Genomic DNA, 17,637 nt, shown 5'->3' on the forward strand with positions numbered 1-17,637 from the left:
AACAAACTAACCCCCAGAACTCCTCTCAGAACTCCTTTATAGACCCACTGACTCCACCCCCCTGGGTCCTGTCGGTGCAACCTATTTAACTATTTTCCCTCCAGCACTCTCATATATGGTAACGTCACAAGCAGGGTTACAGCCGCTCTAAATAAATAATAATTCAGAGATGCAAGTAGCAAGGCAAGACTTAGAGATGGAATTGCAAACATGCACAGCACCAGTCAAAACATACTGGAATAGAACAAAAAACCTCCTAACCCCCAGCCCATGCCAGTTTATTCAGTCTAGTTTATGTGAATTCATAAACACACATTCTGAAGCCATAATAGTCTCCATCAGGCTTCTGGAAATGAACTTCTACAATGAAGTCTCACAGTTCTGGAGAGCCAGAGAATTCTGTAAGAAGTTAGTGTGGTTGCCTACCCCACCGCCTTGGAACCTGAACTTCATTCTCCTCTTCCTTCCTCTCCTACCTGGGCCTTCTGCTTCCGCATGCGGGTCAAAACATCATGGTAACGCTTAGCAACGGGGAGCGTCACATCGCAGAGGCCGGAAGAAGGAAGCAGCAGGGCTCTGAGGGTTTTCTCTGAGCTCCTCTGCTCCAGAGCCTCGTTGATCAGTCGGACAGCAAGGATTTCTGGGGACGAAAAGGAGATTTCAGGAGAACCAGGAATACACCTTGACCAAGCTCAGTTCAAAGACTGAGTAGTCTATAGGCCTACATTTGACGTATTAAGCTCTGATCTTTGGGCCTTCAATGTGCTTTTCCAAGCCCTTTAAACCTGTCCCAGAGAACTTCCACCAGCACCACCTATGGAATCTCTGGCTCTCCAGATGTTGCTAGACTGCAACCCTTTGGCTGTGTCTGAGTTGAGAGAAAGCAGCCAGTGTACATAATTTGGAGGTGGTGGCAGTGGGGAAACTGGGGTTAAGCTGGGTGCTGTATGGAAAGCCTCTGAGGGTGGGTTTAGGAACACAGGAAGCTGCCTTATGCTGAGGCAGACCATCTGTTGTCTATACTGGGGCTCAACTGCATGCCACTTTAACCACTGGAACTATGGTTTGAATGTGAACACACAACATGCTGATGTACACCACTGAAATCATGGGTGCTGTGCTCTAAGCCTGCTCCTGCTGAGAAACAAGCCATGGTTTGGCTTAGCATTAATCCGAAAGCAGGCTTGTGATTCGGAGAGAAACAAACCATGGGGCCAGGTTCAGATGCTGTGCTAAGTCAGACCATGGCTTCGCTTTCGCTAGCAGCAGAGCGGCCGGGGTTTCAGCAGCGTGTACTACTTTGCTGTGCATTAGGTTAGCTTGGCTAAGTTTTAGTCTAACTACGGTTTAGAGTGTCATGCAAACCTGGCCACTGACTGTCAATGGCTTTCCATGGATTCAGGCAGGAGTCTTTTCCCAGCTAAACCTGAAGATACTGGGGATTGAACCTGGGACCGTCTGTACGCAAAGCAGATGCTCTACCACTGAGCTGCAGACCTTCCCTAAAGGGCCTCCAGTGCCTGTTTCACATTCACATCACTAAAATCAGAACCGAAAATGTTTTGAAAAGTGAAAGGTGACTTACTATTATTTTCTTCTTGGGCTGAGGCATTCACACTATTCACTGAAGCCTGGATGTCGTTCCAGCTCAGGAAGTCAAACTTTGTGTCCCGAGATCGGTGCTTCCATTGTGACAAGTCGTCAAAATAACTGAGAAATTAAAAACAAAAAAGCATAACGTCGTCTTTTCATCACTCCTTTTAGAAAAAAAAAGCAGCTATTCCCCAGGTTTGTGCACATGGCAGGTAGTTTATAGGAAGTGATTCTTTGGAGGTGCTGAAAGGAATCTTGGGCATATCACTTTCAAGCTGCCTTCTTGTTTTTAAGGACAAGTTTCTGGTTGTAAAATTACAACTTACCGTACATAATTATAATGATGATATTTATTAATACCCTAAGTCTCATGGTGACTTACAGATAAAATAACAGCTAAATAACATGTACATTAAAGCCAGCATAAAACAAAACAGAGAAAAATCTATAACACATTCATATTTTTCAAAAGGCAGGATTAAAACATCCCACCCGCTCAAGGAGACCACAGATAATTACAAGCCAAAGGCCTGAGGGAAAATAAATGTTTCTGCCTGGTGCATAAAGTAAAGTAAGTAATGATGGCACCAGGTAAGCCTCCCTGGGGAGAACATTCCACAAAAGGGGAGCCACCACTGAAAAGATCTGCTCTTGTTTTTCCACTCTCCTGACCTCCCATGGAGAGGGCACATGGAGAAGGGCCCCAGTTGATAGTGCTTGAAAGCAGATGAATCAATTTAGATGAGTCACTGATTTAAAATCACCAAGATGAAAAAGCCAATTGAAATCAGTGACTTAAATAAGAATTTCCACATTCTGAAATTCAGAAAACATATGACACAAGCATTCAGACTAATATAGCAACTAGACAAGGTAGCAACAAGATGCAGCAGCGGGCAGCCAAACAGAATGTTTATAGACAAAAGGTAGAAACTGAATGCAAACCCATATGCCTTCTGTTGCCTCTTACTGACCTGTTTCATATGCAGTACTAAGCCACACCATGGTTTAGCATGAACACACAAGTTTCCAGAGAGGAGACTGAAGCCGTTTTACTCCATTTCCTTCCTGCTGTGCTACCTGGGGCTAAGCCACGGTTTGGCTCAGTGTGTTGTCTGAACTGGGGCTCGTGGTTTGTTTCACTCCAATCAAACCATGAGCTCAGTAAAGATGTGTTCTGAATTGGATAGTGGTTGATAGATCTATGCTTTATTAACCAAGGCAGCTAAGAATAAAACCTCTATGCTCAAAGTACTTTTGAGTTCCAGGGTCTTAGTGACAGATTGTGCTGGCTAAGATATTTAAAAGCCTGCAGATCTTCAGACCAGCCTGTGCCTCAAGATCTCCAGAGCTACAATTTCCAGAGTGGTTTAACAGTCAATCCCTCTTCCCAGGGAATTATGGGAATTGAAGCTCTGTGAGGGGAACTCTCAGCACCCTTAATAGACTAAAGCTCCCAGAATTCTTTGGGGGAAGCCAAGGCTGTTTATAGTGGTATCAGAGTACTAGGCATGACAGAGAAGAGATTTGGGGGGAAGTGGGTTTACCGCTGCGCATTGCTCTCTTCTATCTCTGACAGGCCCAAAGCAGGGCTGACCAAGCTCCTCCAGAAGCTGGAGGCGTCTCCATCCTTGAGGGCCTGGTTGACCAGTGCCACTGCCGAAAGCATCTCCACAGCGACAAACAGCTCCTCTTGAACCAGCTCCCCCTGCAGAAAAAAGGAGATTCACAAAGAATTAAATGCAATAGCTTTTTATGGGTGTTTTTTTTAATGCTGTGTGTTTCCTGAAATTGTTTGGCGGGGGGATCCTTCAGAAAAGGGAGCTGCCTGGGAAACTCAGGGTGCAATGGTCTCAGGGCTCCTGGGCTTTAGGAAGTTAAGAGGGGTCCACCAGGGAAATGAGCAAGCTGCTTTGACCTTGGGTGGCAGAAGGCTAATGGAAGCTAGCCCCGCTTTTCCCAGCAATTTGTGAGCAGGCTGGACTGCACAGTGCACTGGCTCAGCCTTTTAAAAAAAGTACCATATTTTTCCATACTCAAAAATCACGTCAAAAAACTGGGGTCGTCCAATACACAGATAGTAGCATTGGGGGGGGGGGGGAGAGAAGCACCGCACCAGTCATTCAGTTGGTGGGAACGTGGCTTCTCCAGATGCTGCAGCGAGCGATCTGGGGGGTGTTTCCTGCCCGCAGCTGCATGGGTGGGGTGGGGAAGCTGCGCACCGCCAGCCAGCTCTTTGGTGGGAGTGCAAATTCACCCGATGTCGCTGCGTGCGGGAAATGATCTAGGGAGTGTTTCCTGCTTGCAGCTGCATGGGGTGAGAGGCTCAACAACTTTGGGCCATCTCCCCTCCTTTTCTTTAAATGTAGTCCCTGAATATGGGGTGCGTGTCTTATACAAGCGGGTGTCTTATAGACGGAAAAGTACAGTAATCACTTTGGCACATGCCAGGGCTCTTTCCCATTTGGGCTGCAAGCATGAGTGGGAGGGTGGTAGCAGCCATTACTGGACAGCAAAACTCAACAGCAACAATAGCAGCAATAATAATAACAATGATAATAATAATACCTTTATTGTCATTGTACAACCTGTGTACAATGAAATTAAACGAGCCTTCCCCGCAAACACTCAATCTCTTATCGAACAACACACCAACTCACAAGTCAATTTTGCTATGTAATTTTCCGTTCAACAGCCTAACAGCCCACGGACAGAAGCTATTTTTTAGCCTGTTGGTACAGCTGATTATACTTCTATATCTCCTGCCCAAGGGTAGAAGATTAAAGAGGTGATGGCCGGGGTGTGAGTCATCCCTGAGAAATTTTCTCGCTCTCCTAAGGCAACAATCCCTTGCAATGTCATCAAGGGACAGCCCATGATGTCATGTGCTGTATTCACCATCCTCAGTAGAGACTTTCTGTCAGTGGCTGTCAGGCCAGCATACCACGCTGTGATACAATATGAAAGGACACTTTCTATTGTAGACTAGCAGCACTGCAGGGCTGTTGTGCAAGGAAAGGCCCCTGGCATTGCACTCACCTGCGGGTGCTGCCGCTGAAGGGCAGACAGCTCTCGCTGATAGAGCCCCGCAGCAAAGAGGAAGACATCCGGCAGCTGAGCTTCGGGGTCTGCCAGGGAGCGCACCGTCTCCTCCGCTACCCCTTTCCGAATGGAGGCGTTGATACGGCTCACGGCCTGTGTCACTGTGTGTTAGTAGGGTGAGATAAGAACATAAGAATGCCAGGACTGTTAAAACGGAAAGGGGTCAAACCATTGCAAGCGGTGTTGAAATTTTGGGAGGTTGGATAGTTGCAATGGAATGGTCTTGGGGTGGGATGCACATTTTTATTCTTATTTAAAGGTAAAGGGACCCCCGACCATTAGGTCCAGTCGTGGCCGATTCTGGGGTTGCGACGCTCATCTCACTTTATTGGCTGAGGGAGCCGGCGTATAGCTTCTGGGTCATGTGGCCAGCATGACCAAGCCGCTTCTGGCGAACCAGAGCAGCGCACGCAAGCACTGTTTACCTTCCCGCCGGAGCGGTACCTATATATCTACTTGCACTTTGATGTGCTTTCGAACTGCTAGGTTGGCAGGAGCAGGAACTGAGCAACGGGAACTCACCCCGTCACGGGGATTCGAACTGGCGACCTTCTAATCAGCAAGTCCTAGGCTCTGTGGTTTAACCCACAGCACCACCCGCGTCCCTTTTTATGATTATTACTTTGTCATAATTAAAAAAACTTTTAAAACACAACTTAAATTGGGTACAACTGTATGAGTCTTGAAAAGATCCTCACTGAAATCTAAACATTGGAAATATATGGAGCAAATTTCTCCCCGCTCTTCATATTCTTCCAGTGGAACTTTGCATCTTCTCTAACTGCAATTTCTAACATATTTTTCTGCCACTAACCTCGCACAGGTAAAGTAATGCCTTTGCAGGTCCTCTGTTAATGCACCCCTTGTGATCAAAAGTGCTTTGTGAAGAGACAGTTTCAAGCAGTTGTCAAAGGGGCCAAACAGATGGTATGGATAACCAAGAATTGCAATGATAGCAGAGAGATTATTCAAGCTGCACAGCCAATAATTCTGTCCACTTGCTGCCATAATGAGTACAGTACTGGTCAGCTCCTGGGGGTATGTTGCAACTCTCTAGCACGCGTTCATGGTTACTTGTATTCTGGCAAATCTCTGCAGTACCCAATAAACGTTTAAGTAATTTAAAAAAAAAGACCACCAGGAGAACCTACTCAATCAGGCCAAGGGCCCATCCTGCTCAGTACGTGACTCACAAAGGTGAGTTCAGATCTCTGGTAATGCATCTCAACCTGGTGCTTGACGACAAAATCTGCTCCTAAGTGGGTAACAAAACCAGGGGGGCTGATGAGCGCACAGCATCCCACAACTAGGCTGCCACACATGGTATACACAGGGTATATTGGGTTCTTGAGCCATCCACCAACCACAGCTCAGCGACAGAGTATCCCCCTTCCATGCATAACAACCCCACAGGCCTAAGGTTCATCACCACCCCATCCCTAAACAAATGAATACACTAATAATTATTCTGCATGTTACAAATAAAGTATAGGCCAGACAGCAAGTTCCCCCAGGAATGAATGGTTTCTGGCAATTTCCCAAGTGACACATATCAATCATTTGAGGCACAACAAACCGAAGAATTCTGAATATGCCTAAACCCCCAGGGCCCACTCACTAGACCTCAGTCCTAAGGGCAGATCTTCACTCACCAGCACGTTCTTGATCTCCTCTTTCGTTGGCCACGTAAAGCCCAGCTTGGATTTCCTCTTGCTCAAGCAAGTCCGTGTAGCCCAGCTCCTGAGAAAAAGGGCAAAAGGATGGCTTAAATGCAAGCTAATAGGGAGCGTGATTGGCTGGAAAGAACAAGGTTGGCTGGGGAATCTCACTGCAACTGGGCAGTTTAAGGCATTGCATGGAAGCCCAACGGTAGCCTGGCCTCTGCAGCGGAGTCAGAATTGTAATGAGAAAAGGCTCTTCCAACAGCCTTTGCCAACCTGGTGCCCTCCAGAGGTTTCACACTACAACTCCCATCAGCCCCAGGTAGCGCAAAACCTCTGGAGGCCACCAGGTTGGCAAAGGCTACATTAGCACAAAATTTGAGCTAAAGTCCCCAGTTGTTTGTACTCCAGAAAGGGCTTTTTGCTTCAATGTGGAGAAGGAGCCTGCAAGCATCTTTAGAGATGTGTCCAGAACAAGATTGCTTCTGTCCTTGGGAACTGTCAGTCAACTTCTTTGTACATAGCCAGAGGCCTTTACAAAATATCAGATACAGAATTTCCAAAGCGTTACATGAATTAAAGGATAAACTTGTTATGGAAGGTCACAGGACCACTGTTAATAATCACGTATACCAGGGATAACAAAACACTGAATTAGAATCGGTAATACTTTATAAATCCTGCCTTGGGAATTGTGGCCAATCAGCTGGGGGGGGGGGGGCAAATAGTTCCGATTCACAACTGCCCTTCTTCTCCTCCTCCTTCCCACCAAACCAAATGAGCCTTACCAGAGCCTTCTGCTCCCGGTCAGTGCTCAGCTGATCCAAGTACCAGTCCGCATTCTCTCGCCGCAGGTTCCTCAAAGCCAGGGCAGGATCCTGCAAAGCGCAGTACAACCCCTGGGGATCCTGTTCCTCAAGGGCATCGTCCACCAGCTCCAGAGCACCTTTCGCTATATGTTTTCAGAAAATAAAAAGTAATCGCGAAGAGTGCTTATGTATCGAAAAGCAAATTGCTTCTCCCTCTTCTCAGGGCCATAGCGCAGTGGTACAGCACCTAGCCTGCACTGATGCTTAATCCCCCCCGGGGGGGGCGGGGACCTCCTCTTTATAGGGTCTTTGCAGTGCTAAAAAAAAAAAAAGACCCCTACAAGTGGCTGCCTCTCAGAATACAGGCAGTGGGTTACGTTCCAGGTCATCGCACACGGAAGGCCATTTCCCCCTCTTCCGGTGCTGAACATGGCTCGTGTGTGTGGTCATGCGGGCATCAACTGCATGCAAATTGAGAGCTGCCTGTACAGGCCTTTGAGTACAATAAAACTTCACCTGTCATTACAAAGATATGGGTCCAAATTTGGGACATGGCAGAAGCTGGCAGAGAAAGTGGATAGAGAAAAAGGTTTTCTCCCTCTGTCATAACACTAGAACTCATGCACATCCAACAAAGCTGAATGCTGGAAGATTCAGGACAGACAAAGTTTTTCTTTTCTTCTCACGGTGCAGTTAATCTATGGAACTCGCTCCTGCAGGAGGCAGCGATGGTCACCAGCTTGGACAGCTTTAAAAATGGATTAGTCAAATTCACGGAGAAGAAGGGTATCAATGGTGACTAGCCACAATGGCTCGGCCTCCATGATTTGGGCTCTCAACAATAGTTGGGGAAGGATGGGGAACCTGCAACCGCCCCAAGGTCAAGGCTGCTGGGGAATTGTGGTCCAAAAACACCCCAAAGGCAAGATATCAGAATCTTATATTTAATTTCACTCCTTTATTGTGAATAGCATTTTATAGAGGTATAAATAACTGTAAATATGAAAAGAGGAAAAGTATTCTCTAATTTTTTTCCTTGGTTATATGTATTTTCTTTTTCCTTTGTATTTTCTTTTGTTGTAAATATGTATGTTTTCTAATTTGTACTTAATAAAAATTTTAAAAAATTAAAAACAAAAACACCCCAAAGGCCACAGGTGAGCCAATGCTGCTTTAGGGCAAATCATGCTTAAGCGCCATATCTAGACTGAACTGCTGAACTCCAAAGAGGTCGCCCTGAGTAGGGCAGAGAGGCTGCCGTTCTGCTTACCATTTGCGTTGTTGATGCTGCTTTGTATCTCGGCCTGGGTCAGGCACCGATCATAAATATCTTCGCCATCGGGGATTTCTTGTAGAGGCTGAGTGTGCGGAAGAAAAAGGCAACACTTTTGGTTTCAATCTGTTGCCCTCCAGACTGTGCTGGCTGGGGCTGATGGGAGTTGTAGTCCCAAACATCTGGAGAGCCCTAGATTGGCAAAGTCTGTTTTAAGAGCATCTCTTCTAGCCAAGCATTCTGTGGGGCTCTAAATTGTGGACGTTGATTGAATATATATATATATATATATATATATATATATATATAGTATACAGTGATATTTTTATGATATTGTAAACATAGAATCATAGAGTTGGAAGAGACCACAAGGGCCATCGAGTCCAACCCCCTGCCAAGCAGGAAACACCATTAGAGCACTCCTGACATATGGTTGTCAAGCCTCTGCTTAAAGACCTCCAAAGAAGGAGACTCCACCACACTCCTTGGCAGCAAATTCCACTGTCGAACAGCTCTTACTGTCAGGAAGTTCTTCCTAATGTTTAGGTGGAATCTTCTTTCTTGTAGTTTGGAACCATTGCTGCGTGTCCGCTTCTCTGGAGCAGCAGAAAACAACCTTTCTCCCTCCTCTATGTGACATCCTTTTATATATTTGAACACGGCTATCATACCACCCCTTAACCTCCTCTTCTCCAGGCTAAACATGCCCAGCTCCCTTAGCCGTTCCTCATAAGGCATCATTTCCAGGCCTTTGACCATTTTGGTTGCCCTCCTCTGGACACGTTCCAGTTTGTCAGTGTCCTTGAACTGTGGTGCCCAGAACTGGACACAGTACTCCAGGTGAGGTCTGACCAGAGCAGAATACAGTGGCACTATTACTTCCCTTGATCTAGATGCTATACTCCTATTGATGCAGCCCAGAATTGCATTGGCTTTTTTAGCTGCCACGTCACACTGTTGGCTCATGTCAAGTTTGTGGTCAACCAAGACTCCTAGATCCTTTTCACATGTACTGCTCTCAAGCCAGGTGTCACCCATCTTGTATTTGTGCCTCTCATTTTTTTTGCCCAAGTGCAATACTTTACATTTCTCCCTGTTAAAATTCATCTTGTTTGTTTTGGCCCAGTTCTCTAATCTGTCAAGGTCGTTTTGAAGTGTGATCCTGTCCTCTGGGGTGTTAGCCACCCCTCCCAGTTTGGTGTCATCTGCAAATTTGATCAGGATACCCTTGAGTCCATCATCCAAGTCATTGATAAAGATGTTGAATAAGACTGGGCCCAAGACAGAACCCTGTGGCACCCCACTAGTCACTCTTCTCCAGGATGAAGAGGAACCATTGATGAGCACCCTTTGGGTTCAGTCAGTCAGCCAGTTACAAATCCACTGAGTGGTAGCATAGTCAAGACCGCATTTTACCAGCTTCTTTACAAGAATATCATGGGGCACCTTGTCAAATGCCTTGCTGAAATCAAGGTAGGCTACATCCACTGCGTTCCCTTCATCTACCAGGCTTCTAATTCTGTCAAAAAACGAGATCAGGTTAGTCTGACATGACTTATTTTTCAGAAATCCATGCTGACTATTGGTGATCACAGCATTCCTTTCTAGGTGCTCACAGACTGTTTGCTTAATGATCTGCTCCAGAATCTTCCCTGGTATTGATGTCAGACTGACTGGGCGGTAATTATTTGGGTCCTCTCTTTTCCCCTTTTTGAAAATAGGGACAACATTTGCCCTCCTCCAGTCTGCCGGGACTTCGCCTGTTCTCCAGGAATTCTCAAAGATGACTGCCAGTGGTTCTGAGATCACATCTGCCAGTTCTTTTAATACTCTTGGATGCAGTTCATCTGGCCCTGGAGACGTGAATACATCTAAACTAGCCAAGTATTCTTGTACTATCTCCTTAGTTATTCTGGGCTGTGTTTCCTCTGCTGAATCATTTGCTCCAAATTCTTCAGGTCGGGCATTGTTTTCTTTATCGGAGAAGACTGAGGCAAAGAAGGCATTGAGGAGTTCAGCCCTTTCTGTGTCCCCTTTGCATTTCACCATCTTCTCCTCTGAGTGACCCCACTGTTTCTTTGTTCTTCCTTTTGCTACGAACATACCCATAAAAGCCTTTTTTGTTGCTTTTAACCTCTCTAGCAAGCCTGAGTTCATTCTGTGCTTTAGCTTTTCTGACTTTGTGTCTACACGTGCTGGCTATTTGTTTGAATTCCTCTTTGGTGGTTTCCCCCTTTTCCATTTTTTGTACACATCCTTTTTTAATCTTAACTCAGTTAAAAGTTCTTTAGATAGCCACCCTGGCTTCTTTAGGCACCTAACATGTTTCCGTCTCATTGGTATTGCCTGAAGTTGTGCTTTTACTATCTCCCTCTTAACAAACTCCCAGCCATCATGAACTCCCTTTCCTTTTAGTATTACTGTCCATGGGATCTCAACCAGCACTTCCCTAAGTTTTATGAAGTCGGCTTTCTTAAAGTCAAGAAATTGAGTCCTAGTATGCCTGGCTGCTCCTTTCCGCTGTATAGTAAACTTCAGAAGAGCATGATCACTCGCGCCTAATGATCCTTCCACTTCTACCCCACTAACCAGGTCATCAACATTGGTTAGGACCAGATCTAAAATGGCTGTTCCTCTTGTTGCTTCTCCCACTTTCTGGACAATGAAGTTGTCTGCAAGGCCAGTGAGGAATCTATTTGACCTTATGCTCTTGGCTGAGTTTGACATCCAACAAATATCCGGGTAATTGAAGTCCCCCATTACTACTATCTCCCTTCCTTTTGCATGCTTGGCCATCTGTTCCAGGTAGGCATCATCTATGTCCTCCGTTTGGCTTGGGGATCTATAGTAAACTCCCACAATGAGGTCACAGTTATTCTTCTCTCCCTTAATTTTGACCCAAATGCTCTCACTTTGGCTTTGAGGTTCTAAATCTTGGATCTCTTCACAGGTATACACATCCCTGACATATAACGCCACTCCTCCTCCTTTCTTCTCTGGTCTGTTTCTCTGAAATAGATTGTATCCCTCCATTATTACATTCCAATCGTGGGACTTATCCCACCAGGTTTCAGTGATGCCTATTATGTCATATTTAGTTTGCTGTACCAAGAGCTCAAGCTCATCTTGTTTATTTCCCATGCTTTGCGCATTAGTGTACAGACATTGAAGTCCATTAATCATTCCCCCGTGTCTCTTATTTAAGGATTTTTTCCTCCCACCACTAGGTCTGCGTGCTGTTTGCTCCATTTGGTCTATGACATTTGGATGATCATCTTCATCAATTGATAGACTCCTACCTTCAGGAGCACTGTCTCCCTCCCCCACATTAGTCAGTTTAAAGCCCTCCTGATGAGGTTTCTGAGATTTTTGGCAAAAACATTCCTCCCCACTGTTGTGAGGTGCAGCCCATCGCTTGCCAGAAGTCCATCTTCAAGAAACTGCAGTCCGTGATCTAAGAATCCAAACCGTTCCTGTTTACACCATTTGCGAAGCCAGCTGTTCACTTCCACTATTTTCCCCTCTCTCTCTGGGCCACGTCGTTCAACTGGGAGGACAGATGAGATGACAATTTGTGCATTTAATTGCTTCAGTTTCCTGCCCAGAGCCTCGTAGTCTCTTTTGATCTTCTGGAGGCTATTGCTTGCAGTGTCATTGGTTCCCACATGAACCAAGAGGAAGGGGTATTTGTCAGTGGGTTTTATGATTCCTTGCAGTCATTTAGGTACATCTTGGATCTTAGCCCCGGGGAGACAGCACACTTCCCGAGACATCTTGTCAGGCCCACAGATCACTGCTTCTGTTCCCCTCAGTAGGGAATCCCCTATCACCACTACACGCCTCCTTAGGTTTGGTTGGGGTTCTTCCGTGAGCTGTCCGTTCCAAGGTCGCCTGCACATTCCCTGAGGACTGACTTTGCTGCTCGTCTTCATATACCTGATTGACTGTAATGAGGGAGAGATCCTCAAATGGAGTCTGCTCTTCGTCTTCCATGCTAGGGGAGAGGACCTCAAAGCGATTGTGTATTTCTAAACAATCAGAGCGAACCCTGGGCCTCCTACTTCTTTGAGTCATGTTTCTCCATATATCTGGCTCCTGTGTTGGTGAACTAGCCTCCTTCTCAGGGGAGTCCCCTGTCTCCTCCTTGGTGGAGACGGTGTGCTCTGTTGCTTCCAAGAAGAGCTCCAGCTCTCTAATTCTTTGGAGCGTAGCTACACGTTCCTCCAGTTGCTGGACTTTGTCTTCTAAGAGGGCAATCAACATGCAATTGCTGCAGGTAAAGCTGCCTGCAACCTTTGGCAAGATGGCAAACATTGCGCAGGAACCGCAGGCGACTGCAGCTGTTCCCTCACCCTCCATCTTGAGAACGTGTCGTTGGGGGTGGCTACAGCGGTCCTCCATCATAAAAAGCGTGAAGACAGGACAAATAACTCCCTCCCAAAAAAACCTAGGTCTCCCCCAACAAACGTTTGAGACTAGCTCCCCTAAATCTAAAAGATGGATCAAACTGTGCACGCCGCTGCCCTGCAAGCTCTGATAAGCTCCTCCCACAGCTAATCACCTGCCTCAACAGAAACCCTGCCCCCTCTGACCTTTGCACAGGGAGAGCAGCTAATCAGCCACAAAGAAACACACACACGAGAAAACCCTTTTTGCTCCTTCTTCAGCTGCTGCCCTGCAAGCTCAGAGATTTCTTCAAAACAGCTCAGAGATTTCTTCAAAATATGGAGGGGTATACAAATGACCTAAATAAAACCACCACCACCACTTTCACCACTACATTTATCCGAAATGCATCAGTGTGACCACCTCCACCTCAGACAACCTTTGCTTACCTGGTTCTTCCCATTCTTGGCTTTCTCTGCCTTGGCCAGGTAGAGAACTTCCTGGTAGATGGCCCCGAAGCCCTCCCGAAGGCTGGAGAGCATGGCATTGGGGTTGTGCAAGGCCAGGACAGTCTCCTCCGCAACCCCTTTTTCCACTGCTTTGTTGATGGCCAGGACTGCGGCGTGGACTAGGGGGTGGGAATAAGAAAGGCAAAGTCCAGTGTTAGGCAGCAAAGACACAAACGCCAAATGCCCTCCACCCCACAGTGACATAGCACAGTTTCCATCTTGGAACCTGCTTTAAAAACAACGAAGAACAAAGAAACAAAGTACAATGGCTGTGTGGAGTTCATTATTGCAGTTGGAATAGAACAATCAGGAGGTTCAATGCACTTTTGCAGACACTCCCACAGGATGGGGGAAGCCATGTACCTTAAATGTGTGGTGTAGATGTGGCCTAATATGGTGACATGAGAGAGCCAGCAGTAAATCATACTGAGCAAGCTGGGGTTAACTCTTTATTGGCAAAACAGGATTTGCACAGGAGTGTCGGGTCTAATGAGCACAGCAACTCAGGTCTTGCTCCCATGAAGCAGTTGCCGAGGCCAAAGCTCCCCATCTCCCCACAGTTGGCTAATTCTTGTCTCCAGGGTGTTTCCCAAGCAACTGGGAGACTTTGTCTACATTCTTGCCTTTGCTCCTCCCACCGCATACCTCTCCTGGTTCTGGGAGATCAGAGGGAGGGGAGCTTGTTGCAGCAGGAGGGGGAGACACCCATGCCTCTTCACCAGCCTGACCCACCTCTGCCTCTTGGCCTCTCTCCTCTCCAGTCTCCACTTCTGCCTCCAATTCTGGACTGCTCTCTGCCACAACCTCTTCCTGCTCACTAAACCCTGTCACCTCTTCAGCTTCCGACACCTCCTTCCAGTCTTCTCCCTCTGATCACTTATCGCCGTCCCATCATCAATCCCTGAGCTCTGAGCCTTCTTTTGGGGTTCCTCAGCTGGTTCCTCCCACTATTCCTCTGCATCCAACCAGTCCATTATATCTGGCTATCCCTCCGGGCCACCTGTTCTTTTCTTGATTTCTCCCCTGCTGTTTCAGAGGAACAATTTGTTCCTTGCATTTTCTGGCACAGGGCAATGGGAACTCAGCTGGGTTAGACCAAAGGTTCACCTTGCCCAGTATCCTGTTTCCAACAGAGCTTGGCTGCTCGCCTCTGAGAAGCCCGCAAGCAGGGCATAAAGGCAGGAGCTCTCCCTGGCACTTGGTACAGAGAGATATACTGCCCCTGAACACGGCCATTCCATTGGGTTCTCACAAATGGCCTCTCCTCCTCCACAAATGTTATCTACCTGCAGCCTCGTCCACCGAGAGCTCGTTAGCAAGGATCCCACCAATCTTGCTGAAGGATGGAAGCTGCAGACCATATTTCTCCAGCTCACGTTTCATGTGGTTTATTTCCTCCTCTAGGATAGGGAAAGAGAAAAGGTTCAATACGTCACACTCATTTAGCAGCAGCCACAAAGAGCACAATGCTTGGGCTGGGATTTCCAGGTGAACAGAAAACAAACACAGGGTCAGCAGCTGTCCTCCATCTGATCCATAACACACAAACTAAGTGTCAACAAGGGAAACACCCAACTCCCCTTCTTACCTGTGAATTTGACTTTCCCATACAAATCCTGGATCTGGGGAGCCAGCCCAAGTTTAAAGAGGTATAAACTAGGAGGGAAGACACACAAAAAATCTGGATTTGCTTGTGCACACACAAAGGACCCAAGAGACTCCAAAACATGCTCACAGCAAAAAAAGAAGGGGAAATAAAGAACCAACTTCCACTACTCTTGAGGAGCCACAAAAGACTTGCGCTGCAATCCATGGTGTGGGAGGGAGAACAGTCAGAATTCCAGCCCCCGTACGAAGGTTGTCCCGCCTTACCTCAAAGCATGAATACAATACACCACACGAGGCATGTTCTTTTTGTCATAGATGTCTGTTGTTTCAGGGTGAAAGATCTGTTGAAAAACAGAAGTGGAATTTCAAAAGATTTACTTCAGAACACCCATCAAGGAAATGCCTTTTTTATTACGGCAACCAATTCGGACACCGTGGAAGCTTGATGAAGAGCTCTGAAGGACTCAAGAGGCTGCACTTTATTTTTGCTAATATTTAGGTTGGTGTAAATTGAAAAAACACGGCGCTAGTATAGATTTTGGAATTATTTCATAGGGCCCAACACAGCTACCTTTACTATTCACAGGAGTAATATGGGGGTGAGGAACTGGTTCCAGCCAGCAAACTAAATCCTTATCTCTGCCAGCCTCCCATGAGTCAAGTTTGACAGATGGGCTGGGTGCATCTTGACCTGCCCAACACCTGATGTCATATATGTACAGCAGGTGTAGCGCAGGTGGGTGTGACTTGGCCAAAATTGCCCACCTCTTGGGCCAAATGCAGAGACTCACCAGAACAAAAGAACTGGCTGAATTGGGCCAATGGCCCATCTAGTCCATCATCCTACTCTCACAGTGGCCAACTAGATGCCCCAATGGGAAACCCATTTGGAAGCATTTACACCATCCGACTGTGGATGTATGATTTCATAACACCATACATGCATAAAGTAGAATATTCCACGCTGACACCAAAAATAAACTGTGGAGGCAGAGCATAGCCATCCTGGCTAGTAGCCATTGGTAGCTTTTCCTCCATGTACAGTATTTTTCGCCCTATAGGGCGCACCGGCCCATAGGGCGCACTTATTGGGGGGGGGGGAGAAAAAAAATTATTTCCCCCCCGAGCCCCAAAGAGCAAAGAAGCCATGACAGCGAGCGGGATGGATCCCGCTAGCTATCTTGGCTTCGTTTTTAGCCTCGGGGCTGGGGGTCCGGGAGCGAAGGCGAAGTTGCGCTCAACCTCGCCATCGCTCCCGGAGCTTGTGGGGCTGGGGAAGCCCGAGCTTCCCCCGACCCCAGCCCCCAGAACGGGTCCGGGAGCGATGGCGAGGTTGCGCTCAACCTTGCCATTGCTCCCAGAGCTTTCTGCTATCCGAAGCCCGGGGAGCACGGCGCTGTAGCCCGCTGCGCACCCCGGGCTTAGGGCAGCTATCCGCAAGCCTGTGGATAGCTGCCCTAAGCCTGGGGTGCGCAGTGCCGCGCTGCCCAGACTTCGGGCTCCAGGCAGCTATCCGCAAGCCTTCGGAGCCCGTGGGAGTTCCCGCCGGGCTCCGCAGGCTTGCGGATAGCTTCCTGAAGCTATCGCTTAAGGAAATGCAGCGAAAGCCTGTATTCGCCCCATAGGACGCACACACATTTCCCCTTCATTTTTGGAGGGGAAAAAGTGCATCCTATAGGGCGAAAAATACGGTATTTGTCTAATCCTCTTTTAAAGCCATCTAGGTTGATGGCCATCACTGTCGCGCAACGGTAATCGACGCAGAGTCTTCTTTATAAACAGAATGAAACTTTCCTGAAGAAAATAAACTTGTTCAGAAACAGCATAGTTAAAGAGCATACACAGAGGCACAGTCTTAGTGATTTACTAGAGTCCTGGAGCCACTCTGTCTGCCTTAGCTTTTCAGAGCAACAACAGCACTATTCCACAGACTACTCCATACACAATCCATACAGCTCTCTGACTGAGGCCCATGGAGAGACTGGCTACTTTTATAGGGAGATTGAGTCATCACCCGTCACAGTGACTTAGCAGTTTGCTGTTAGCAGGCTTAGGCTTGAATAACTGTGTAGGCCTTGTAGGCCTTACTGCTTCTTCTGCTCTCAAGAACCTTTGTCTCATGACAATCACTGCCTCCTGTGGGAGCGAGTTTCATAGAAGGAGGACTGTCTTTTACCTGCCTTGCATCTTCCAACATTCAGAGTCATTGGATGCCCATGAGTCCTAGTGTTACACAACAGAGGGACAAAACTTATCTCTATCCATGGCATGCATAATTTTATAAACTTCTGTCATGTTGGGCTTGCAGGCTGGAGCTTCCCAGCTGCTGGATTAATGCAACCTTTTTAGGTACCAAGAGACTGGAAGGTGAATCCATTACCGTGGGCAATCCAATGTGGCTCATGGCGTCCCGCCAGCGGTTGATGTTGTCCGTGTGTCGGAAGTGCAGCCCGCAGGCCTAGAATGAAGGAAAGAAGAAGCACTTCATTCGGGGCAGCCTGAGAACCAAGACTGTGGGCCATCTCTCTGCACTTTACTATGTGCAGTGTTAGAAACTCAGCTATATAATCTAATTGCCAAATGGCGCCTTAAACCTAGGCTGTGGTCGCCACAATGGAATACCCAAGGACCATTCCCCTCCCCCTGACTTGTTATTATTAATATTATTTATTATTATTTCAATTTCTATACCGCTT

General features: G+C 47.1%; 1 protein-coding gene across 4 annotated transcripts in view; it reads right to left on the minus strand.

Annotated features, from left to right (window-relative positions):
- Window positions 1-17,637, minus strand: part of IQGAP3 (IQ motif containing GTPase activating protein 3) — a 47,307-nt gene that overhangs the window by 23,603 nt on the left and 6,067 nt on the right. For 2 of the 4 annotated variants that reach the window (XM_083589695.1, XM_083589694.1), the window contains 12 exons: window positions 17,322-17,399; window positions 15,206-15,282; window positions 14,922-14,989; window positions 14,620-14,733; window positions 13,274-13,452; window positions 8,436-8,523; window positions 7,145-7,308; window positions 6,348-6,435; window positions 4,633-4,796; window positions 3,141-3,301; window positions 1,586-1,710; window positions 477-640 (listed from right to left, as the gene is read on the minus strand). In XM_083589695.1, the coding sequence (XP_083445821.1) occupies window positions 477-640; window positions 1,586-1,710; window positions 3,141-3,301; window positions 4,633-4,796; window positions 6,348-6,435; window positions 7,145-7,308; window positions 8,436-8,523; window positions 13,274-13,452; window positions 14,620-14,733; window positions 14,922-14,989; window positions 15,206-15,282; window positions 17,322-17,399 (1,470 nt within the window). Of the gene's footprint in view, window positions 1-476; window positions 641-1,585; window positions 1,711-3,140; window positions 3,302-4,632; window positions 4,797-6,347; window positions 6,436-7,144; window positions 7,309-8,435; window positions 8,524-13,273; window positions 13,453-14,619; window positions 14,734-14,921; window positions 14,990-15,205; window positions 15,283-16,782; window positions 16,884-17,321; window positions 17,400-17,637 lie in introns of those variants that run through there. The other 2 variants (XM_083589696.1, XM_083589697.1) reach the window with 2 other exon arrangements.

The sequence above is a fragment of the Podarcis filfolensis genome (genome assembly GCF_964270895.1).
Source record: "Podarcis filfolensis genome assembly, chromosome: 16".
NCBI classification, from domain to species: Eukaryota; Metazoa; Chordata; class Lepidosauria; order Squamata; family Lacertidae; genus Podarcis; species Podarcis filfolensis.